The sequence below is a fragment of the Merops nubicus genome, unplaced genomic scaffold (assembly GCF_000691845.1).
Source record: "Merops nubicus isolate BGI_N331 unplaced genomic scaffold, ASM69184v1 scaffold14945, whole genome shotgun sequence".
NCBI lineage: Eukaryota > Metazoa > Chordata > Aves > Coraciiformes > Meropidae > Merops > Merops nubicus.
Genome location: NW_008611724.1, coordinates 1,569 through 27,903, shown reverse-complemented (window position 1 = coordinate 27,903; position 26,335 = coordinate 1,569). Strand labels below are relative to the sequence as shown.

The 26,335-nt window shown below is 41.0% G+C and overlaps 1 protein-coding gene across 1 annotated transcript in view; it reads right to left on the bottom strand.

Moving 5' to 3' along the window:
- Positions 1 to 25,686, bottom strand: part of ATF6 (activating transcription factor 6) — a gene marked incomplete at both ends in the record, with an annotated part of 31,147 nt that extends 5,461 nt beyond the window's left edge. The window contains 10 exons of the mRNA XM_008941306.1: positions 1,444 to 1,546; positions 2,082 to 2,201; positions 3,854 to 3,997; positions 15,022 to 15,113; positions 15,527 to 15,712; positions 21,427 to 21,647; positions 24,063 to 24,269; positions 24,511 to 24,640; positions 25,123 to 25,217; positions 25,551 to 25,686. Of these exons, the coding sequence (XP_008939554.1) occupies positions 1,444 to 1,546; positions 2,082 to 2,201; positions 3,854 to 3,997; positions 15,022 to 15,113; positions 15,527 to 15,712; positions 21,427 to 21,647; positions 24,063 to 24,269; positions 24,511 to 24,640; positions 25,123 to 25,217; positions 25,551 to 25,686 (1,434 nt within the window). The remainder of the gene's footprint in view (positions 1 to 1,443; positions 1,547 to 2,081; positions 2,202 to 3,853; positions 3,998 to 15,021; positions 15,114 to 15,526; positions 15,713 to 21,426; positions 21,648 to 24,062; positions 24,270 to 24,510; positions 24,641 to 25,122; positions 25,218 to 25,550) is intronic.
- Positions 25,687 to 26,335: the final 649 nt, after the last annotated feature.

Genomic DNA, 26,335 nt, shown 5'->3' with positions numbered 1-26,335 from the left:
GTCAGATTTGCAGAATTCTTCTGAGGTCACATCCACTTCGTATCACTGCCAAAATATACTACCCATAACAGACTTCTGGCATCTGAAACACTGGAAGCACGTGAATTCACCCTGCTTAAATGTCTGATTTCCTCTGGACACCAGTTAGAAGAATCTGAAGTTCAGTATTGAAATGTTGGGGTTTGAACCCCGAGCCCCGAATTAAGGTTGACATATGGGTGATTCCCACAGCCCTTCATAAAGAGGTGGTGAGTTTGCCTTATAGCTTCCCCCCAGGGTGCGGCCGGCCCTGCAGGGAGAGCCATAAGGGAAATGAGCCCCAGGGGTCCCCCCTTGAGTTGACAAAGGTCAGGCGGCTAAGCTGGGACCACTTGCAGGGAGTCAGGAGTGTCTGTCTGTGGAGTGCACTCCCCAGAGCTTCCTGGTTCAGGGAAGACCTCCTGACTCTCCCTGGAGCTGGGCCCTGGTCTGTTTAGGCCTTTGTGAACGCGGGCTGATTGGGTGAGAGTTGCCATGTGGGCACCTTTTTCTTATGTATTTAACTTACTGGTTTGGCTGTTTCCCATGCCAACTATGTGAAACCTTGGTTCACTGTTTGTACCACCTGTTGTGCGCCGAGTCACATCTTTTGTGGGATTGTTGGGGGTGGTGTTGATTATGTACCAGCTGATTGACTTGTTTGTACCCCCTGAGGTCATTAATGTCATGATGTTTCTGATTACAATGCAGTCTGTGTATTGATTTCTCTTTCTGCTGGCTGTATCATTCTTGTTGGGCCTGGTCATTGGCAGAACAAGTATTCAATAATTTTTCTCTAGAAAAGTATGGTATTTCCCACATTGATAAGTTCCATTCCTTTTTAGGGCTCTTAATTAAATGAAACGCTCTGAAAAATGCACAATCTTAATTTCATCTTCACTACTGGTATATGACGTAGATGAAAGGGATTTGAAAAAATGGGAAATACAAGCACAAATCTCAGAATTCTGTAGTCTTACCAAAAACATACCCCTCTAGCAAAAATCTGAAAAAATAAAAAATAGAAATATTTCATCAAAACCCATCAGCTATGCTGCTTAACCATGAACCAGATGAAAGTGCCATACATTATATTTCTCTCTGTTAACTGTTCATCCTTATCCTTACACAGCCTTGCAGGGAAATCATACAAGTAACTTTAGAAAACACTGAACATATGCTGAGGACCACTAAAACAAATTAAAAACCTTTAGCCTGAATCCAAGTGCAGGAGTGGAAGAACTTTGTCAACATAGTAATCAACCCAACCCAGAAATTTAAAATGGGAAGTGCTGAGTACCCTAATTACAGGCACCATTGCTACTTCTGTCTATAATGACAGGCACAGACAAGTAAGAGAGAGTATTGTGTCATGTTGCCTGAAATTATCTTGTCATTTTATTGATTCACTCTAAGGCTGCCTACCTGCATAACCCGTGCTTTTTGCTGATGGTTGTTTGACCGCCTTCTAGATCTTGTTCGTTCCACTTCATGTCTATGAACCCATCCTCGAAGCTCATGATTCAGCCTAGAAAAACCCACAGCATTAACAGATGTTTCAAAGAACAGTGGTAGAATTTTTTCATTTTCGAAATCAGTTTAAGAGACACTAGAAAGATACTACAGATCAATAGTATTCTTGTATAAGAAGCTGAGAAGCAGATAATCTTTTATGTACTTCAGATGGAACAGGCTTTTAGCTGGATTCGGTTTCCGTATTACGAGCACTTCTACATATGAAGTAATTTCTCTTTTGTGTCATGAAAAACCCCCAGGCAATAAGAAGATTGTTATTTCATTACTGCTGAATCACTAGTGTGAAAACTGAGTGCAAATCATTACTAAAAACATTAAAAGATGACACAGATGCAAGTCAATCTTGTCTCCGTGGTAGTAGGTGCTGGACAATGCAGACACAGAGGCACTGGTCACACACTGGAAGAACGCTCTGAACAGGCCACAACATCATCCAGAGCTGACTGTCAGTAGCACTCACCCAACACACAATTTATATCTAAACTCCTAATGAATGCTTAAATGCTCAGAAAAGTTTGTTTGCTCACCTGAGTGACTCTGTCCGGTTGATCAGAGGCTGACAGGGGGGTGGGGGTGGTGAAATATATAACAGTGGCTCCTCTGAGACTATCATCAGTGCTTTGTTGTCAGACACAGAACGATCAACCCTGGAAAAAAAAGACATCAAGAAATGCCTTAATATAGTTTTTCATGATGCTTTGACCAAGTTCAGAGAATAAGCACTACCATCAACAAACCCACAAAGGTTAAACCTGAGCCCTGAAACAGGTAAATAACAATTTCTATCAAATATTCAGTGGCCTCAGTCAATTCCCCCAAGGGGTCTGATAGCACTCCACAAAGTTAAGCATTAGCAGATACTGGATCTCTTCCCAAACATGCCAGATTTTAAAAGAAAATGTAGCCTGCAAAATATTCTTCACAATACATAAACTATGATATCTCTGCAGAGGCAACTTTCTCTTTTGTTCCACAGCCACATAAGATTTTCTACTAAATTTATTAGCCACTATTATATTAGCCACTGTGCGTGGAGAGGATTTACATCTCAAACACTCCCCAGAATCCAGCTTCGCTCTGATAAAAAGTGAAAAAGAACATATATTCCAATACAAAAATCCACAGCATTCACAGCAACATAGCAAAGACTAACATTCCTTTCTCCAAGTTATCTGTACTACCTGAGGGGTTCCTACTTATCACTAAATACCTATTATAAGTTCCTTTCTTGATAGGGTATCTGTATAACAGACTTAATCCTCTTGGTTTTGACAGACACTTGTAGCTCCTAAACTTCTTTCTTAAAAAATCAAGTAGAAAAACTTATGAAAGCCTTATTCATATTTCACTTCCTTTCCCAGCTTTCTCTCCACATCTGCTTCTCCTGTGTACTGCATCTACAACTGATAAAGGAGAATACATACCAAAGAACTCATAGCTTGCCAAAAAAGCATGAAGGAAAAGGAGGTGGTACAGGCACTAACATATCCTCCTAAGAGAACTACTCTCCCACCACGTCACATAAGTCATGGTATGAAACATGCCACGTAGGACACAAAGCCCTCACCATGGCTACAGCCTTAAAGTGCTCTTGATTTATTGCCTTCTCTCTGCCTAGCAAAATACATTAGTGCTTTCTGCACATCTGGGCCTGGCTTTGTTCAACCAGCCAAAACACTCTACTAGAAAGTGACAGATGGGGCAAAGTTTGTAAGGGGAAAACACGGGCTGGATTAGCTAGACTTCAACCCAAATACATTCATATGTTCACTTATGCACTGAATGCTAGAGAGTTAGGAAGCTTGAAAGCAACTACATAATCAAATAATGGGTAAGTATAAGGATGAACTCAGATTTCTAGAAGAGTGCTAAGTTCAGAATATGTTCTTAATCATGAATTTCCCTAGTTTTCTCTTGAGCAACTAATCAGGGAAAAAAGCAGACAGATGAAGAACAGAAGGTGGTCATGAAAATCTTCATGACACACACTTTGTTTATATGCTCTCTTCCACCACACTGTCCCTAACACCATACAGCAGAGCCGCATGTACACTTCTGAACCTCTATGTATTGGGCAATCTTGGAGATAAAACATCAGATTAATTTGAAGAGTAATCTGGTAAACTTTGTTAAATAATTAAAAAAAAAAATCCATTTTCAAACATTGTGTTTGTAAACTCAGTTGCTCTATAGAGCAGCAATAGCACTGGCCAAAAAGGGTGGCAAATGGAAGGGCAGTGAGGTGGAAAACCACTATTGCCCTCTGGCACGTAAAATATGTGAAGGGGTTTCATCTCACCTATTACTGTTTTCAGGAATAATGTCCCCAGGTATTTTCTGAGCTGTGCTGGCCTCCTGGCTAGCTGAGAACTCCAGAAGATTTCTGGTTCGGTGGCTGGAACTCGCAGTGGAATCAACTCCATTGGGATCTTTTTCAAATACACTGGAAAACATAATAATCATAGCAAAACATATCACATATAAAGGGTCCGCAAGACACTCTGTAAGGTGTCAGATACTCCGGTGGATTTGTTTCTCGCTCTTGCTTTGTGACATTCATAGGGTTCATGTCATATGTAACAAAAACACGGTATCTTGGGTCGTTATATTAATATCATTCAAAGCATTAGTAGATAGAAAAGCAATTCTGTTCTTTACTTTCAATTGTTCAACGAATTTTGATGCTCTGGTTTTCATGTTTCTCCATAAGCTTCACCTGATGAAGATTTTCAGCACCCCTGAACATTAACTTCCATCAGCCTCAAAGCACAACTGACATAGTTTATATGAACACAATATGTAAGGAAAATATAGCTACCAAATTCTGTGCACCTGCAAGCCTAGAATATTATGCTGGGCACCTAACAAAACTGTACACAAACTTCTCCATTTTTAAAAATTCTACTTGGGTTTCAAAACATTGGCAGAGCTGACAAACCCATGTAAATGGCATCAGCATGCCATGGTCCTGGACACCTTCTCATCCTGGCCTGTGCTAGCACTGCTTGAAGAATCTTCCCTGGGGGCTGCTCAGGCAGCCAAGAAGCATGGGAATGCCTGGGCTGCTCTCCACACAAAGCCCTGCAAAGCACTTCACAAGTCAGCTGGAAAAACAGCCAGACAGCTTCTACACGAGGTCAACTGCATCCTAGTTCAGAAGGGTGAGTTACAAGTGAGAAATCTTCAAAGTGCCAAAGCAACACTTCAAGATATCCTCAGACTAGCTTTACTCTCTGCAAACATGGTTGCTTCCTGAAATACATCTATTTACAAAATCAGATCCTAAGGATCTTAGCTGACAACAGCAGGATGCTGCCAGCAGCACTACAGCAAAAACAGAAATCACAACCAGACTGCAGCACGTCAGTGACATCTCTGCCATGCATGTTGATCACTGCCTACAAAGTACATTTTAATTCATGCCCCACCTCTCCTGGGTAGCAGAGCACAAACTCTGCAGGGGAAGATCTCATTTTCCACTTTGTTACATGCCATCACTTTGCAACAGGCAACGAATACAAATTGTATAACAGAGAAAAGCAAGAACTAGCAAGGAGGGCAGATTAAATACTCCATAACTAAGCAAAGGGAGTTGCCTTGCAATCCCCTCGCTTTGGCCAATGCTTCTATGCTCGTATTAGCAGTAACTCAGGTCTCCTCCTAAGTGATTGTGTCACATTCTGCATAACTGCTGGAGCCAGGGCAATCCCAGATCCAGGCTGACATCGCCCAGACTGCCGCCTCTCCTTCAGGTTTCCAGGCAGCACCAATGCTACAGGCTCTGCTTTCACTAGTGGCAGAAAAGTACTTACACACAGTTTTGTTACTGGACACGTACACTAGCATCCAAACCTCTCATTTTTTTTTTTTACTGCATAGCATGGAAAATTGGATGGTTTACTCACAGCCTCATGGATCACACAGCACCAGGCTATTCAATTTTACAGAAACAATCTCCACTATCTAGTATATTTTATGAGATCATGTTTCTTCTCTTCCAATGAACCATTAGCACAGCTGGCAGCACCTCAAGCACAGAACTAGAGCTCAAATCTAAGGCTGATGCTTAAAGGGATGCCACACACTTGCTGAAGTCACTCATCTGTGAGAAGTCCCTACTCTACCCAATTTGGAGCCATAGCAGATAAAAGTATATGGGATTTTATTGATGAAACCAAGAATATCCATCAGAAGATCTGAAAGCTGTTAACTATCCTGCTGACCCTTTCTGCACAGCATGAAGTGTATAAGCCATCCAGCGTACTGATAGACCTACAGGATCTGGCATTTTAACCTATCCTACTTCTCTCCTTTCCTGTTCAAATGACATGTTGAACCAGAGAAAATTTCCACGTAATCATTTAGTTAAAGCTGACAAAAACCTAATCAGTAGGATTACAACAAATCTGCATTTTTCCATGATGGTTCTTCCCATTATGCCTCATTCTGCAAAGGTGATTCTTGCTATTTCAGGTTCCAGCTTGGCGAGGTGACTGGTTTGAAGTGACTAGTTTTGAGTGGCATACACTACATGTTGCTACTCCAGTTCACCCTGAGCTCTAAAAAAAAGCAGAGAAGCCCAAACTGAGTCCATGAAGGCTAAAGATAAGCACCACTCTGCAGTCACAGTTAATCTCCAGGTTTTGTAATTTAGCTGCTTTAGCTGTATAGTCACTCAAAACCACACACATCTCATTTTATTATAACAGGTTTAATAGAGAAGAAATGCTTATTTTTACACTTCTCATGCTTAAAACACCTTAAACAACTCATCAAAATAAAAATTTCACTTTTGGCAGAAGTATGGGATGTTTCAATCTGAAATAAGCTATCTTCAGCAGCAAAAGGCAAAGGAGGTGAACACAGTATGTTTTGCCATCCTTACCATGGCTCCCACTTCTGAGAACACAGACAGCAACTTGAGGACAAAATACAGTATTATTTATTGTATTTATTCCATCCTTTATCAGGATTATTTTCCACAAAATGCTTCTTTTGAAGCAGAGCTAGTGGCAGTGTCTGCCTTAAGCTACATTTCCTTTCCCATTGTTTTTTTAGGGCCTTGAAGATGATCAAAAGCTTCCTTCGCAAAGTCTCAAATATGCCTTTTCAAAAAAAATAAATAATTGCCCTTCCTTGTTTCTTTCATTATAGAATATAACCAAATACAGAATATTATAGATGGTAAAAGCATGGACAATTTTTTCATTCCATTGGAATACAAGATGAGAATTTGGAAAAGAAAGACCACCTTGGCACATCTGCCCTGGGCAAGTCCTGCTATTTGCAGGAATTAAGTTACTGCCCCACATCAAAAGTCACAAAAGACTGAAGCAGAGAAATGGGTTTACTGGATGAGTTGACCAGTCAGAATTTGGAAGTTGGAACCTTTTCTGTTTGGCCACACTTACACACTTGAGGTGCCTACCAAGGCTCTGGAGCCTGCATTTGGACATCCCAGATACCACAAGCATTAAAGGGTTTTCACATGGCCACAAAGACCCTGTCCAAGCTGGCTGAGCTATTGGCTTGTTTAAGATGCAAAACTAGGTCCAAGGGAAAAAAGAAAAAAACACCAAATACTTCATGCAGATGTTTGTTCAGAAGTGTAGATAAATTTGATTGTAGGAGGAAAAGAAAAGCAACACTCCTGTCATGGTTTCCCTAGGCATTCAGTGGCACCTGATATTTTAGCTGTATTTTTACTTCTTTGGTCTGAATGTCAGTTTGATAAATGTGAAAGTCTTGCCAGGAGCTCAAACTAAATTTCATTTGTACTTCTGGCTAAACAAATCCCATGCACTTCAAGGTTTGAATACTGACATTTAAGTTGTACAGTAATTTGCAGAGGAAAGCCAACAGTGATATCATAACAAAGTTTTCTGGGGACAGAACCATCTCTGAATATGAGCTGGGATGCTTCCAATGGGCTGAAGTTGACATTGCAAGGAGACACCAACTGAGGAACTTGTCTTCCTAACTGATTCCAGACAAGGCTGCCACAGTGCCAAACACTCTCTGGAAAGTATTTCTTGTTTCTTATTCTCGATGAGGGCACCATCTGCTGACAGCAGGGCACTGCCTTCTCCTGCCAAGCTGCTCCAGATTTACCTACCCTCTGCAAGTGCTGGGCTGGTAAGAGGATCCTGGCCTCTTTCCTCTGCTAGGGAGAATGAGGAAAGCAACCTAAACTGGAGAGACATGTCTGCATTTTTCTTGTGTTTGCTTGCTTTAAAAATCAATTTATTATTCATAAAGCTGTTATAAAAAAAAAAGGGAAGAAAGCACATATCGACAGCTTGAGCTTTTTTTTCTTGCCCAGAAAACTATATACAGTTATTTGGAGATGGGCTGGCCTTTATTGCCAAAGTTTGGGGAGGTCTGATGCAAGTAGTCTCAACTGCCATGTTCATTCAGGGCAAAAACTTCCTGTATTTCACTCCCAGCCCAGCAGAGAAACGCCTGGAGAAAAGGGTAAATTATCAGTGAGTGCATCTGGGATCCCACAAAGGCTCTGCAACTGCACCAGCAGCAGCAGGACAAGGCAAGCGAGCACAGCCCGGCCCAGGCACAACTGCCAGGATGAACACGTGGCTGTGATCAGCAGAGGAAGGAGGAAGGAATCACTCCTGCACTTGTAGTTTGTAAGAAAATCAAGAGTTTTCAATTTTATTCAAGCACTAACCCATCAAGAGAAGTCTGGAAAGGTCTGGAACCTGCACCCACATCCAAATGACTCAACCTGTCCTTTTCCTCTCAGTTTCATTCTCTCTCTCTTCAAGGAGAAACTACTGCACAAGACAAAACACAACGTGCTATAGAAGCACTTATCTAGCTTTGGCCCATCTCCAACACAAATGTGCACTCAACTCAGCATTGAAACCTATTCTTTCGGTGTTTCTTAATTCTTAAGAAATGTATTCTTAAAGTAAGTTTCCCATATTAGAAGTGTTAAGAGCCACAAATGTCTTCCAAAGCTTCTGCTGGTTTTGCTCAAACATTCAGAGGGCTCTGTATTTCCTTGGCAGCCAGAAGGAGCTGCCTAACATGGCACTGTCGCACACCTCTTGCATTCACCTAACAGCTTTCTCATCACATTTCACCAGTTCCTCTCCACTACTGTGTAAGAAATTAACAGCAGTTTGACTGTCATCATGTGTATGCATGTTTGTTAGCATACTTCAGGTATACATTGCATTTAAGTCTATTCACCTCCTGAAGATTCATGGAAGGCTACCGAGGCTTGCAAAAAGCAGAGAGACAATCCTTTTCCATCCTTCACCAAATACAACAAAAAGCCAGGACTGGATGAACTGAGAGTGACAAACTCAGCTTGTTGTACAGGTCACGATTTGTGGTCTTCTGTTTTCAGAGCACTTTTTAGAGATGCTTCAAGCAGTCAGCACAAGTTTAGACAACACTATCCAACCTGCAGCTGAAGGAAACCACGGGCCATGGGCTCTCAGTTCAGCACCACTCCCAGACCAGGCTCAAGCTGGAAGGTGGCAAAAGCCAGGGAAGGAGCATAGCTGGGGATTTCCTCCTCATATACTACAAGCCATCGATGGTTTCAACTAACCTGCCCCACTTTGCACTGGAATGGTCTGAGGAAGGGGCACACACACAATCCAAAAGAATCGTTAAGGCAACAGGAAAAAAAACCACTGTGTTTCAGTTGCTAGTGATTGCCCTTCATTTTAGGCAGGTGCCAAACACGTGGCTTTAGTCTGCTTAGCACATATTATTCAAGAGGATTTTTGGGGTGTTTTCAAGCATACCATGGTGCTGCTTGATCTCAGGATTGAGCTCACCTGCTAGGGCAGCACAGTGGTGAGATCCAGACCACATTGAGACCTTGGCCCAGGACTGGCTGCTGCAGGTGGGATCTGTGCTCACAAACCTGAACGTACAACATACAGCTCAAACATCTCTGCAGCAACACACTTGATGCATGTGATATTATGGTAACAAGATTAGCTCCTTTGCCCACGCAGCTAATGCTCCCCTTAAAAGAACTACAAAATTATTTCTCTAACTTTCCAAAATACCACCACCAAGGTATCCCTAGGTTCCTGCTTGACTCTAAGAAGAGTCTGCTTCCTTCATCAACTAGTCCAGCATTAAGGCTCAAACCATAGCAAACTTGCACAAAACCCCTGAATGCACCCAACCCCAGAATAATTTTGCTCTCCCACATACCAATCCGATTGCTCAGCTTGGACAAGGGCTCTAAACACCAATAGAGGTGTGCTCAGTGGATGGTGCTTACAGCAGCACAAATCATACCAGCTCCAAAACTCAGGAGGCTGTATTAGTACTGACTAGCAGCCTGCAGACTAGGTTGGATGCTAATGTGGGTGCTGATGAAAGCCTTGTGTATTGCTTAATTTCATCCTTACAAGCAGTGGATTGTGAAAGCATGCACCTGAACAACCCTTGAGGGATTTCCAGATTTTTGTAAAAGATGATTAATCTTACCATTTCTGCTTTTTTTCCCCTAATGTTTGCCCTACCAGTCTAAGAAATGAGACACACCCCTAAGTCTTTCAAGAGTCAAAAATCACTGCTTCTTCCTTTTTTGCAGTCTACAACAATAGCAGACAAATGACATTTCTCAGCCACCAAGGCTAGCATCTTTATTTGCAGATTGCTATGTGGATCTAAACTTTCAATAGATTATTCAGTCTCCAGGCTAGTCCTGGAAAGTAGAGGAAGATCCATCAGGAGCCTCTATAGAAGAGCTGCAGTGAAGTCCCTACAAAGGCCAGCAATTAAAGCACAACTGCTGTAGGTCAACAGGACAAGAGGTTTTGAAGCAGCAGCTTTACTTGGCACCATCGATCACCACCTCAGTCATCCTCCACCACAAATATAGCTGAGGAATTTTTGGCTACACCATCAAGTCTGTTTTCCAGTTTGAAAGGGGCTCCAGCCATACATAGGTGGTCAACTTTAAGAAAAACCAAAGTTAATTTAAAATATAATAATAATAATTAAAAAATAAAGTCACACCATCTTCTCAAAGTCCCTGTTCCAATCTGTTCAACCCTGTTCCAAAAGCAGATCTGCTTTTCATCCCTGCAACTTTTTTTTTTCCCTTGGTTTTCTGTCAACTAAATATCTGAAATGGTATTTAGGACACATTCTGGCTGGCTGACATTTTTATAAATGCTCTAAGACTTGTTAGGTGATGACCACCATATAAGCTTGATCAGACTGATCAGGGGGAAAAAATAACTAGCTGAACATTTTTAATAGCCAAAAAAATAATGCCAGGGCCACTATCAAGTACCTGGCTTACATGGTTTGCTGCTACTGTCCCAAGAAGCACAGATGCAAAATACTTACCTTTTGCATCTTCTGAGATTGTTCTCCCTTCTCAATTTTTTATACATTATTTGGTTTAGTTTCCTGCAAATATTTTAGTATGACATGTAGGACTTGCATTAAAAAAAACACACACAGAGGACAATTTATATTCAAATGGGAACAGGGAAGAAAAACAAAAGAAAAAATACTCCCCAAATAAATACACAGATTGTTTAGACTAGAATATGTGCTTGATTTCCATTTGTTACAACATCGTTTGTGCTTGTTTTGATGCATTTTCAGATCTGGTTACTACCCAGGCAGAGTCTAACACAAATGTGGAAATTAAACAAGAAAAAAAAGAAAGGCATCTAGGAATTGAAATCTGAAAATTTTCCAACTATTACACATTGTAAGTGATAAAAAAAAATGCATAGCTAATTAGCTGATTAAGCGTTTCTTAATGCCAGAAACCAGTAATCTTTCAGGGTTGCTGTGCCAGCTGAGAACACAGCCATGCCGACCGATGCTGGCTCTCACAGAAGGCAAGTGCAAAGGCAGGAGACACTGCCTCCCACAGATACCTGCCTCCAGACGTCATGGTTCCAGCTCCCAACCCTGCTGCATGCCAAGGTTTGTATGCTTACTGCCTTTTGTGCAAATACTACATGTTGCCAACCCCTGTCTTGCACCTCACAGTATGTAAGACTGGGGCAAGGGGGTGACCTTTGCAAGGAATTGAATCAAAATGTACCCTTTTCCCTTCATACACCTCACTGATCATTCTTAAATAATAATAATAAAAGGAAGTTTATATAGACGTTAAATTCAAGTCCAAATAATTCACAAAGATTAGAGAATAGTTCATTGACACACAGATGGAAAATTCCTGGGCACCTTTCTTCCAGTATAAAGCAAAGAGATAAAATAAAATTCCTGCTAAATTACTTCTGCTTTTAATAATTGAAAGGTTCAGTTTTCTATGCAAAATATCAATAAAGCCTAAAGAGATTAGTAACACAGTACAATACAATGCAGAGTTACCATTAACTCTATACAAGCCACTTTCATGACCAGAAAGTATTCAATTCACATTTATATTCAATATGTATTTAATTTGACTTACATTCTTCTTTCAAAGATAACATGGTGTCATGTCCAAGACTGAACGATGTTTTGAAAAGCTTTTTGGCAATCGAGCAGATTGGCTTAGGCTCTCCCCACCAGAGATTTTCAAACACTTTTCTTGGATCAATACACCACCTCCCCTCCAGACTTTCAGCCTTGCTCCCTTTTTCTCAGGTCCAGTGTTACAGATTACCCATTAGTATATTTATCAGCATGAAAAAATGCATCATCAGAACAGTTTTATCTGCTAAACTTGTTTGCCAAGGGCTGCCACATGCTGGCCTGCTTCCTATAATCTTAAAACAGCAGAACAGCACAGCCTCAGAGTCCTCCATGAAACATCCTGAACATTACACCGTTTACACACAGTCAACAAGACTTAAGACAAATAAACAAAATTCTGGGTGAACCAGTGTCAGTGCAACCCACAGGCATGAATGCAGAAGAACACACAGACCCAACTAAGCAGCCAGCCAGCCAGATGAGGAGTTTTCTGGGATGCCAAGTGCCCAAATACTGTGCCTCTGCTGTCCCTTTGCAGGCCACAGAGGGTCTGCAGGACTGCCAGCCCTTCAGCTTCACATCCCATCCCAGAACAACCCGACCGCTTCCTCTGGTTTGACAGAAATGGGCAACTAAAGAGAAAATCTATGTATACATTCTTTTGGTGTACCTCTAGCCTTCAAAGAATCCTACCACTTACAATTAAGAATCTGAGAAGCGTCTCACAAACAAGAACAGTTAAGGGAATTTTGTAGTCTGCTACAGAATTTAGGCAGTGAATTTCCCACGATTTTGTTTTTTTTTTTTGGAAGTCGCTCTCCCTTCTGCAACGGTTCATTGGTTTTAAATAATAAAAGATCCACTACTAATGTGTTTTAATTAAAACATCCTGTGCCTGAATGCTGTCAGACCTCCATACAGGTGTGCAAATGAAATTACTTCCTACATAGAAGAAACGGCAACACTGTCACAAAGCTTCAAGTTGTATTTATCTCCAGCTGACCACTGCATAGAAATTAGGTATTCCACAGTTAGCTAACTAGGGAGAAAAAAGTACTTTTGCTGAATTATAAGCTAGCATGAATATTAGAACAAAAAATTACTTATTTCTGTAAGGAGTTTCAGGGGCTGACTGAAAAACAGCACATGTATTGGAAGCTTCTGTTGTTAAGGACTAATCAGAACAGCAGTCATGACTGTCAAGTTTCTGGAGCTAACATTCAGTGACACCTCTACAAAAGGAAGAAAATGCATATGTGAGAAGTGAACTCCTAAGTAACAGTTTGTATATCCCACATTCTGGGCCTTCCAAAGGGTATTGCACAACCAAATTTCACACCACCTTGATACAGTCTAGAATTTTAATTGCACAGCAAGTATTTATTCTGATAGGGGGAAAAAAAAGGCCAAAAAATATAAGAGTAATTCCTTGCAGATTTCCAACGACACTTCACTTTCTAAATCCAGTACTGATGCAGACCACCTAATTCAGGCACAGCAATTATACTGGTATGCTTGGCCAGGAAGAGCCAGACATCCAAGAACCTCTTTTTACTTTATCTACTTTATTAAACATCAACAGGTCAAGAAATTAACTCTGTCACATTTTTGTAGTTACCAATTGTGGCAAAACAGGAATACAAACTGATCTTTCAGTGTACATTGACAGCAGTTTCATTCCATCAAGCTCAACACCTTGCTCATTCCTGGGGGTGGAGAAGCTGACAGAGGAACTATAGAGCCCTTCTGTACATTTCCACACCTCTCAAAACTAACAGGAGCTTCATGCATTCCAACTCCTCACTGTAATGTGGAGACAACTAAAATTTTTCCCAGCTTCAGAAAGATTACTGGTTCTACTAGTTCTCACCAGGCATCTCTCAAGCGAGCGGTAACGTTTGCAAGTGCAGATGGGATGTACAAATCAATCACTTAGTATCTGGAAGATGATTTTTTTGCCTGATAGTCAAAAATCCTAATACAAACCCCAAATGCACTAAGAAATGGTTTACCTTAAAATCACCCACATCGAAGTAAGATTATCAGCTCTATTTCACTGCTTGAGATAAGCAGTGTTTGCAATAAGTGCAAATACTTCAAAAGTAATCTCAGCTTTAGCCATTTTTAATGAAAATACAAACACCAATATTTTAAAAATTTAGCATAGCGAGAAATAAAGTCTTCCTCCAGATTTACCCCATCCCATTCCTTTAGTTTGACTGGAGTTTTGAGGACTAATAATAGAGACACTGCTCACTGGGAATCTACTGAAATATCCTTCCCTTTCTCAAAGTGAACAGCTTCATATAAAAGGTTCCAAAGCCACTTTAAATAGACAGATATGTGCAAAAAGTATCCCTTTTTAGTATTCTCTCTTCCACAGATTTCTTTATAAAGTGTCTGGGAATTAATGCAATGTTTCCTTCCGGCTCTCTGGTTCCTATACTCCACTGATACAGTTCAAACAAGATGTTTTATATTACCACTTCAACTAATTAACCTCTTCACCAGATCTAAAAGACAAGTAATACAGGGCTTATGCTATAATGAGGAAGATTGCAACTAGACACATCTAATGGTCAGGATTGCAAAGCACTGGAGCAAACAACAGGATTTCCTACACTGAGTACTGGAAGCAGCTTAAACTCACAGCTATTGAGATTAGTGCAGGTATAAACAAGAAGATGAGCTCTCAAAGTCTGACACTTTTTTCTAAAAGGATTTTAAACACAACTCTTCAATCTCTTCAGGTGCAAATGGAGCAGACAAACTGCTGTACACTGCACCGGTGAACAAAACGCCAAGCCAAGAGAAATTAAAAGTACAACATCTAGCTCTTGTTGCCAGAGGGATTCCAAAAGAGGAACCATTATACAGATAAGTCTTCTCTTATGCAGGAGAGTAAAGGGTGGAAGTCAGGTTTCAAGCTCAAGGCTTTAAAACACAACACTGTCTGTATTAAAGATCCAAACAAAAATCACAGGACAGCAAACTTGCTATGCAAAGAGGAACTTTTAGGCAACTTACCTTAATGGACCATAATTCAACATTATGAAAGCCAGTATCACCATCACACACAGGGTCCTTCTCTTTGGAGATGATACTTTGAGCTTCTGGTTCTAAACAGGAAAAAACATAGAAGACATGCAATAAACAAGGGGCACAGACATGCAAAGGCATGTCAGTAGCTAAATACACCAAATTATACGTGCTTTTTAGATTTATATTTGCCTAATTATATATGAATATAGGCCAGAACTACTTAAAAATAAAACTCCTTTGTTTGTACATTATATTCAGCTTCTATCCAGTCTATCTTCTCAGTGACATCTTCAGAAACACCGTGAAATAAATAATTAAAAGCCAACAAGATCCTGACCTAGAGTTGATGAAAGCCCCTCCTTGGAGTGGGAGTCTGGGCCTGAAAACCCCAGAGGTCTTTGAATCAACATTTCCACAATTCTTTCAAGTGCTTTCTACCCGAGCAACTGTCTTTATTCTATAAACTCAGATCTTCATCACAATCTCTCACCTCCAATACCACTTCATCCAGCTGCCTCTTCAGTGTGCTGTTTTCTTTCTTGAGTTTCTCATTCTCCAGTAAGGCTGCCTCTAGCCTTGCCTCCAGACCCAACATGTACTCTTTCTTTTTCTTCCGTGACTGGAAGGCTGACTCGCGGTTCTTGATCATGCGCTGCTGCCTTCTCAGGACATTGACCTGGACAGACAATACAGAGGCCTGTTAGTGATCCACAAATTAAAAGTACCCCTGTTTCATGCATAATTTCTGCTCCTCTACTTTGTCAAAAGTCTGCAGACAGCTCCCCGCACTCAGCCTCAAATGAGCTGAACTGTTGAGCACAGAAGCAACTAGGAATCACGGTACACCTCCAAGAGTTAGAGCTCATGGGTAACTAGGAAACTGTACCTGCACTTGTGTCTGTTTTCTCCTGCATTCTCAACCTTCTATATGTAGGAGACACAAAATGTATACTTCAGCAGCAGTTCAATTTGATGAATCAAATCACAAAGACAGAAAATACATTTCTACAAGTCTGCAAGGTAGCAAGAACATCCTTCACCTTCACTTCACCATACACTATTTTATAGACTACAATCAGTCACCTGTTTTCTTAACTGGAAAGTCCTATGGCTTTTCACCTTGACCTGTATAAAAGGTATTTCCACATTGATTACACCCATTTCTGTACCTTTTTCAGATATGCGATACAGCTTTTGCATACTGTTGCTGACCTCAGATTGCACATTCTATGTGTATCAAGCACTTACACAGCAGTTAAACACAGTCTCAGCATTTTAATTCAGAGCAGGAGTGTGGCTTTGATGCACATTTCCTGATTGTCCCACTTAATATGCTTTGGTTCACACTGCAGAACAGTCTCCGATGGAGCACACAAACCAGATTCCTTCTGGATGACGCTAAACCAGCAAATATACTCCAGGAGGGCACATAATTCACTCCAACCACTAGCAGGCATTCAGCCTGCAAGGCCAGACCAGGACAGTTCAAAGGAACTCCTCCCCGTCCTCCAACAGTCTTGATGACTCTGAATATTTTTTTTTTCCCCAAGCAGGAAGTCTATCATCTTTTACCACCTACTCATTTTGTGTTTTGCACCGAGTGGGATGACCTAGGCTGAACACATCTTGCTGCTGACAAGGGTAACAACTATCAATACTGCAGAGCTATACAAAACTGACTGAAATCCTAAATTTAAATACAACTCTGTTATTCCTTTCCGTCATAGATCAGCAACAGCAACTCTGTTTTTATCAAAAAGACTTCTATCCCATTATTATGCTGCAACAGGTTGTACCTTAAGGAAGTTCACATTTAAAGAGAACTGAATGCTGTATCTTACACAGACCTGAATATCCTCCAGTAGCCATCTACACACGGCGCTGGAGTAACCTGTATCTAGTAGAGCATGAAAGCTAAAGAAAAAAAGAGAAATATTCTAGAAGTATCAGTCTAGGAAAAAAAATAAACAAGTCATAGAACAGTAACAATAACGAACTCAGATAGAGTGCTCCAGTTAAGGTCTGGCTGCTTAAATCACCCTAACTGTAGCCTTCCAACTCTCTCTCTGTATATACCCACAGACAGACAATATGTTACTCTAGAGCTTTGGTGTCTGCAAGAGAAATTGGCTACGGCTGCCTGAAGAAGTCATTCTTCTTCATGATACTGCAGACTGGTGACAAAGACTAAGAAAACACGTTACAGTGCATTAACATTTTGGGCTCTCTCCATGTTGATCTAATCACTCTCTGTAAAGATCATTTATTATATGGCTAGCCTGCTGCCACCAACAAAATCTGTGAAAAGGAAGCTGTCTGTACTTGCTCCAATTTCTCTCTTTAGCATAAAGTCGAGCAGGAAAAGATTTAAACTTATTTTTATTAACACTAAACTTTGCCTTAAAATACATAAAAAAACTTCTGGAAATGTATAAAAACTTTGGGGAAAAAAAACCTCGGGCTAGCCAAGGACTGCAGCGTATAGAACACAACACACCAGTTTGGGGCCAGGATCACTTCAGCTGTCAATAAAGAATGAGTTCATGCAGCAGCTTTGGCTTGAGTTGTACAATATTCCAAACAAGTAGTTGCATTCCTTTTTTTTAGAAAGGTTTCTTCTGTTTGATTTCATGATGCAAAACCGAATTGTTTACATCCATTCTTGTTTGCAGACCTGCTCAGGATTATTCACTACTGGATAGCTTTTGACTAAGTGCCTGGAACCTCTTGCAAATCTACCTGCTTCTGTGGAGAAAATGTGGAGTTAAAGCACCACTTCAGTGTTTGTACACTAAGAGTACATCCTAAGTTATTGTTGTTTCAGACACTGCCAGCTACATTTCAGAAGGTATTTATCTAGACTGCCCTCCTTTACTCAGTGTTCTCCAAACACTGTGGGGAAACAATAGCCCTCCCCAGTCCAATTCAAGGTACTCTGTGCAATAATGGCATTTGAGTCTATGCCACGCCAGTTTCACTTCCACTCGTTTCTTAAGCTTACTTAAATGAAACCAAACAATTCGTGTCCTCGAGTTACTTTAATTGACAATCCCTAAAATAGATTAAAGTCTTTGGTCAGCCTTCTACTGCTTGCCTGGCTTTTCTTGGAGAATAAGCCACAACTGCACACCTTATCCTGCCTAAATCTGATGCAGGCACTGGACAGAGTTGTGTGTGTGAAATAGCGCAGCAGTGCCTGAACTTGGAAGCAGGGCAGCACTAAGCATTACAGAACCAGCTTGGCATCAAGATAAACATACCCCTTGCTTCAGTGTTTTGATATTCAGAAGAGAGAGGAAATAATTTATAAGGCACAGACTGCTTATGCAATATTTCCTTGCAGAAGTGCTGAACAAAGATTAAACATAGCAAACACCTCTGCTAACATGTTTTGCAGCCTCACTCTTTGTAGGTCGTATTGTATTAATTCACCACTCAAGATGGTAACTTTTGGTTCACAGGAAACAGAGACTACTTAAGGGAAACACTGGTATTAAAATCAATCAGTGATGCAATTTCTGTTTGCCAGCTTTATAAACTACACCACCAACAACACACAAAAAAAGATGTTGTAAACACGGAGAAGTGAAACGTTCATTGCAAAACCTTGCTTCAAACAGTACTAATTGGATTCAGATTGTCCTCTGTCATCACAATCTTTACAGAGTCATGCACTTTACAAATAAACATTGCTACCTCAATTTAGTCTTCCAAAGAAAATGCAGTTTGGAGCAAAATTTAACCTCCATTCCAGTGCAAGCTGCATTTCTAGCACAAGGGAGGAAGATTGTCTCTCATGCTCCACAGAGGTTTTGGTACACACACTGGGAAAGTTAACAAAGAGCTGAAAGTACAAACCATTTCACCATGACACTGGCTGGCTTCTTACCTCAGCTTATGAAAGCTGCTGTCTTTGAAGATGTATCTTAAATGTGGGAATACAAAACCTACGCAAGTGTGCTCTCTGCTCTTACGAAAGATAAAGGTTTTCTTGTCTCCAACTCAACGGAACACAACTTGACTGACTACTAATTTAACAACTAATTTCATATGAAAATGACTCAATGTACAGTGCATATAACAGGATTCTATAATAGAAGGCCATGCTTATGTTGAAGTAATATTTTGTAATCTAATTTTTTCTAAATTGTCAATTGTTAATATTCTTTTTTAATCAACGGAACTGGGAGACAGAATTAAATCCTTTCTCAGTACAGTGTGGAAGCATGAGAGAAAGACCCTGTAAGGACACAACTCAAATGGATTCCCTCACACACCTACTGTTTATGTACTCATATTATTTAATAGCAACAAGAAAGGCAATCTCCTTTTTTAGTTAACAGCATCTCTTCTTTGACCTGAAAAGTGGTTGGGTTAGGCAGCATTTTTTTGTCCAATTTCCTCGTGGAAAGCTGCTCACCATTCTCCTTGGGAGGAGTGACCACACTGAAAGCCTGGCCCTTCCTGGTGACTGGCAAGCTGCACAAGTGTATGCCATCAGGACAAGCCCAACGCAGGCCTCAGGCATACAGCCTGCTATCAGCAGATCTCAGCCTAACCCACTGGAAGGGCTGAGTGCTATGTTAACAGTTTATCCCTCCTAAGCCCCAAAGAAAGTCCTGCAGTGTTTCTTTCTATCCTGCAACATCTGCTTAGATTAGCAAACAAAAACACGTGTTACAGAGCTCAGATGACAGCTACATCTGTGCAGCTCTCAGGCCACATATGGTGTCTATGGCAGTTGCAAGAGTTTAACCCTGCTGGCGCCAGCTGTATCCTGAAAACATTTGCTCTTTTTCAAAGAGCTGTTTCACAAAATGTGCCGAAGAGCTGTTGCAACTGCTTCAATAAAGGCAGGTAAGACGTGTAGCATTTAGGCTGACGCCAAGTCTAAAAACCACCTCCCTGAAACAGCTTCAGGTGGAAATATCCACACAACCATCATTCAGAACAAACAGCTATTCATTACCCCAGCTACACATTTGACTCCTGACTGTCACAGACGTGTATGAGGTGTGATGACAACACAGGGGTTTCAACAACTAAGCCTTACATTCAGACAATGGCAAGGTGCCATGCCAGTCCCGATTACAGGAAGTCACAAATATAATGACTGCTGACAGGTCTCTTCAGTTTGGCTTTGCACAGCAGGCAATCAGCACTTAAAAATGTAGCACTCCTAACTGGTCTGTCTACTGACAGACCTTTCTCAGCTTCTTGCAAATTCAAGATCAAGATTCATTGCAGTCTGGCTGCTGAATTATTTGTAACAAATAGATTTGCATCTAGAAGTGCAGCCCACACACAAACACAAACAGTGGGAAAAAAATTAACATCAGTCAAAAGAGGCAACTCTCAAGACAGTAAGAACCCACACGACAACACCCTTCCAAAGAAGCCAGAAGGCACATGCCTTTGAGAAAGTGTCCTGTGCTGCTAATAAGGAGGTGGCTCTACGGCAAAATTTCACGCAAATGGACAGCAGTGTTTTCTTCCTCATACTGAGAGATGCATAAGACCCTCAGCTCACAACAACAGCGCTTGGAATACAACAAACACCACAAAACATGAAACTTGAGTACTTTCCACAGCCACATCTTCCTTTGGAAAGCAAGCAAGATGCAACCAAAGCAGCGCTAAACCACTAGGAACTAAATCAAGTTAACACCCAGTTTGCTAGCTAGTTAAGATGTCAAAGCTGAAGGAGATAAAAACCTCACTTAGCTCAAAAGCCATTTCTGTTTACACCTACTGCCTACTGTGAGCTACTATGGAAAAACTCATTTATCTGTGCACTGACTGTTGAGATCTTAGCCCTTTTCTACTCATTCAGTATATGATTAAGGAGCCTGAAGCAATGAGGATCACACGAAACTTGATACCTAAAGTTTCCAAAACTCATAAGTAAGATCTAGGGAGATAAAGGGGATAGAAAAAGAATCGGGCCTATTGCTGACATTTCCAATTTACTTCCAATCTACTTCCAGGAGTGTTCTTATTATATGGATTTGAAAAATTATTTACCACTAATCAAAAATCAGGTATGTCAAGTCTTCCTCTATGTAAGAGAGCTCCAGCCATTAAAATCTTGTGTTTGAGAAGACAAGCAAAGGAAAAAATACATCAGCACTGTCTTCTGCCACAATACTTGTGTATCTGGTCTGCAACCCCAGGTAGGCCAGCAGATATTAAGGTGTTCCTCCCCATTCTTTGCCAGGCTGCCAAATTCCCCATTTACTGCTAGAAATCCTATTAGAGAAGCCCAACTACAGCTCTGTTTTTCTGAGATTCTGAAGTGACCTGGTTCTCCCATTGTAACCTACATGTAGGTAACTGAAAACTGTTCATGAGCTTTCGCTATCAGCCACCACCACACAGTTCAGAACTTACATCCAGCCCCACTGCTGGTGTGGTGCTCTGAAGCAAGGGCTTAGTCACCGGTATTTTGCCACTTGTTGGGGCATTTCCAGCAGCTGAAGGCAAAGTGTTCACCGTGTGGTTGTGAAGTGGTGTGTTCCCTCCGGTGACAGCAATGACTGGCTGGGAGGCAGGAAGCACCCCGGAAGCCTGGAGCTGTACCACAGTGGGCTGAGGGAGCACCACTGATTGACCTAGAACACAAGAAAGAACAAACAGAAGTGCTTAGCATAGCATGTGAAATGGATTTGTACACAGCCAGTTTGTAGGGCACTATTGGTATAGGAGGTACAAAGCCTTGCTTCTTCTGCCCCACCTAACCTATCTCAAGTCCAGCTCCACAGGACTAAATTTAATCTACCCTGCGAAGCACAACTACACGTACTAAAGAGATCAAATAAATCAAGCTCTCTCCCAAAAGCTCTTCAAACTCAATAGAACTCCAGTTGTTAGGAACAATACTCATTTTAGTATTACTAACACAATGCACTTTGAGCAATTTTTCACTTAGAGAGCTTACATCAATCCTTCTTCTCTCTTTTGTCCAGCCTTCCTTTATTGCTGTATTCAATGGAAAACTTACTACACAGAAGTGATTCATACTATACAAGCCAACTCAGAACCAGCATATAGGAGGTTGAACAAGAAAAAAGAATATTTCAGAATGCAAGCTGAAGTCTCAATTCACACTAAGATGAGCAATTTATTTTTTTTTAAAAGTGTCTGTGTAAGAAATTTTATGCACATCCTAAAGAGAGCCTAAAAAAAGTAAGCAGAAAAAATATGAGGTAATTTTGACAGAGTTTGAAATGGAATTAAAGACAGCTGTCAGAAATTTCGGTCCAACAACAACATCTAACTCAAGCAGGTGCTCAAGTAACTGTTGTCTGAAAACAAATCAATGTCTCTCTAATCATTTGTAAAAGGATGACCTCAACAGCTTTCAGAAACACAACATTCCAAGAAAAATGCAGGATGATGTATTTCAGCATTTATCCAACCTTCTGGAAGGTGAAAAAGGGAAATATTTACCTAGTGCCAAGATCTTTCACGTATGAGGTGCAGGATTAGATGTCCCTTTTTTTGCAAAGATTATCTTGAGGACATCACAAGTTCGTGTTACTCTATTTAAGAGCCTCAAATGGTCAATTTGAGATTATTTCAACAATTTTTTGTAGGCATAAAGTATGTAAAGCCCTAAGCTCGTGCTTTCGTATTTAAGCTTTCATAAAAGGGACTGTGAAAATATCATTCCTCATGCTCCTTTGAAGATAATGGCATATTTCAAACAAACAGATAGCTCCACCTTGTCATGATCATAAAGATCCTTATAGTTTTTGTTATAGAAGCAGCACAATTGAATTTTTAAACACCCCATCAGTTAAAGCAAATACATGTCATGGAAATACCTTCCAAAAGTATTTCCTCCACAATGCCTTACAGAAACTACTCTCCTGACTTTTCTTCAGGAAAAAGCAGCAGCTGATCTCCACAGTGCCACACTTATATCCAAAAAATCCATATCCCCTACATTCCTTACTCCAGATGGTATTTTATCAGCTGGAACATCAGAAGGAATAAGAATTAGGTCATGCTGACCGTGCTGACCTGGGTTTTAAGCGATCTAGCAATCTTAGACATCTTGTAACAAACGTCAGCGTCTCCAGCTTTGGCATAACTCCCGATGGAAGAGCAATCAGTAACAAATAAATTTTTCACTATTGCAATATTTTCTAGATACATGACTTTTAATTATGTCTCCTTTTCCTTCCAAGTCTCAATGCCTGTACATCAACTACAAGACACTGCAGCCATCGGCTGGTGAAAACGTGCAACTGCACCTGACCATTTCAGCGATGGGAGTCATGTTCCTGCTGCCTTAGCTAAGGCTAGAATAATGCTTTGGACACCAAAATAAAGGCTCAAGCCACCTCAAATATCTTTTACAGGGCAACAGGGGGAATGAAGACTTATCAGTGGACAGGAATCACTTTCCTTTTGTTAACATCACTTTGCAGCTGTGAGCAACTTTTCTAACATATGACATGGCTCTCTTGACTTTCAGTGTATTTCACAATGTCCTATTTAATGCTGTTTAGTGAGATAAAAAGCCACAAACTCATGTTCCCGCCATCCTGTGGCAGAACATCATGTGGATAAAAAAAAAAAAACAAAAAAAACCAACAGCTTTTATCACTCCTCCCAAGCCATGGCTTCATTCAAGCCTTTTCACTGATTCTGCTGGATCTTCTTCTGGATATGACAGAACAGGTAGCCGTTGTTATGCACTGCTTGGCATCACAAGTAGAGCAGAGCAAAGGGTCCCTGGGAAATCCTTCCAAATCAGCAGTTTTATCTCCACAACTGCCAGTGCTCAGCATAGTCTCTTTTGATATACTGTCTTCCATGAGTATACAAGTATACAACACAAGAGAGGAGTAAGGCCATCTTCTCATTCCAATACTTTTTCAGCGAAGCATGCAGGACTCCACTTTTTTCTCCTATTCCTTCCATTTCAATCACCAAAGCTAACTCCAGCCTAGCTACCATCCCAAAAAGACACAGTATTTACTCCCAAGACCTGGCTCAATCAAGACAATGCTCCTAACCTTTAGGAGGTGCTGGCTGGATGTTAACCACTGGCTGTTGCTTTTGCAGTGGCACAAGTGTGGGCAGAGTCTGAATAATGATGGTTTTAGCTGGGATGACAATGTTAGCCTGAGCTTCAGGTGCAGCAGGCAAAAGTGGTTTGGGTTGTATCAAAGGCCTGGATGCTGTCTGACCACATCTCTTCAGAGTCCTCGCAGAATTATTTGCTAGGAAAGGAAAAAAGAGTCAGAGTTGATCAGAAGATATAAAATAAAGAATTCAAGCAGTAATAACACAGCATTTGGTATAGGTGTTTTTTTTTACCCATCTATAATATTTGTTAAAAATAGACATATCTGATCACAAATTGAAGTCCGAAACGACCTGATATACTAGTGTGCTAGTTAGACATTTGCATGCAAGACAACACATCTCATCTGCAGAATCAAAGTAACCCATCTCTCATACCAGACCGATAAGTGATGCTGACAGGAGGCTTCTTCTCCTCATCTCCTTCAGGGGATGGAGGGCTTCTGCAGCTCTTGCTGTAGAGAGAGATGGGAGACATCTCGGAGCTACTGCTGAAGTCCACATCATCCTGCAGAGAGAAAATACATGAGATTAATGCTTCAGAAACACATAAAAGTGTCTATCTGCAGTTCAGATTATAACTGCCTTTCATCGCATCTGTGTTGCTGCTGCAGCAAGCAGGAGGAAAGGCTTTGTCCTGCAGTTTTGTTCTGGTCAGTGCTAAGCACCACTGAAAAGCAAACAAGTACTTCTCCTTATCTGCAGAGCAACAGGAGGCAGAGACCAACAACTGCTGGCTTCAGAAGCCTTTAAAAGGCATTTTGTTTGGCAACCAGGCTAATAAACACAACTGAGGAAACAGAACTCAACATGCTCTTTTTAGAATGGGTCACAGCGGGAAAGGAAAGAAAACATTACTGAAGGGAATTTGTTTTGCATAGGTTGGAAAAATGAGCTGTTTCCAGACAAGTAAACCACTGGGCCTTTTGTTTGTCACAGCTGGTTCTGAATGACCACTGCTATCTGTGTTACGTGGAGGTTTCTGCATACGGGCACATTCTGCATTGGAGAGTCCACAGACGGAGGAGAAGGGACAGAACAGTTTGACGTGGCTGGTGACAAGGGTTCTGACTTCACGCCTTCATCTGCAAGAGGCAGATAAAGAGATTTTTAGTGCACAAGTTTTTAGCAAAGGGAGATCAGTGAAGAACACGCTGCCTGACATCAGCTATTTAACTCCTGAAGCAAAGCACAGCAGAAAACACTGTGAGATTAAACATACTAAACAGGTCAGTTTACAGGGCAGTCCTGCCCAGCTGTACCCATCCTACAGAAACACAGCAGGACTTCTCAACTCAGAGCTAAAGGCTGCAGGACATTAAACAGTTCCACAGAAGTGACACCACCCTTAAGTTGTAACAGTTCATGCCTGTGGGATGGGGACTATTCACACCTGCAAAATACAGAAGGTTAATTACCTGCACAAGCATGACCTGTGATATTCCAAAGGTCTGAGTCCCAAGACATCAAATCCCAATCAAACTGAAAGTTATGGAGATCATTTTCCTGAAACGACAGTTCAGAAAAAGAAACAATACAAACAGACAATATATACTGAAGCCTCGAGCCATTATCTTCACATTCTCACAGCTCTGGAAAACAAAACAAACCACAACTATCACTTTATCTGCCTTAAGACACCCAGAGATAAAAGGTTTTAAAGGGGCAATTCTCAAACAGAATATGCAAGACAAGGCTTCTTTTAAAGCTCAGACCTGTAGGAAAGGAGCATGTCACTTTAAGATCATCACTAATTACTGTACTGTTATCAGTAATTCCTAAAGCTAAAGTTCTAAGTCCAGTCATGGAATGACCTCATACAAAACACAAGTTTTAGCAACTTGTTGCCAACCTCCCCTTCATCTGCACTGAAATATTTACTTATTGCCCTTTCACTATCACATCTCAAAGCACATTATAAATAAAAGCAGCAGCAGTTTACCAGCAGGAAAAGAGACCTGAGGACTGATATGCCCAAGATTTGATGAGCAGTATGTATTAGGTCACTCTATACTTACTCTGCCCTGGTGAGACCTCACCTGGAGTACTGCATCCAGCTCTGGAGCCCCCAGCACAAGAAGGATGGGGACATATTGGAGGGAGTCCAGAGGAGGGGCACCAAAACGATCAGGGGATTGGAGAACCTCTCGTATGAGGACAGGCTGAGAGAGCTGGGGTTGTTCAGCCTGAAGAAGAGAAGGCT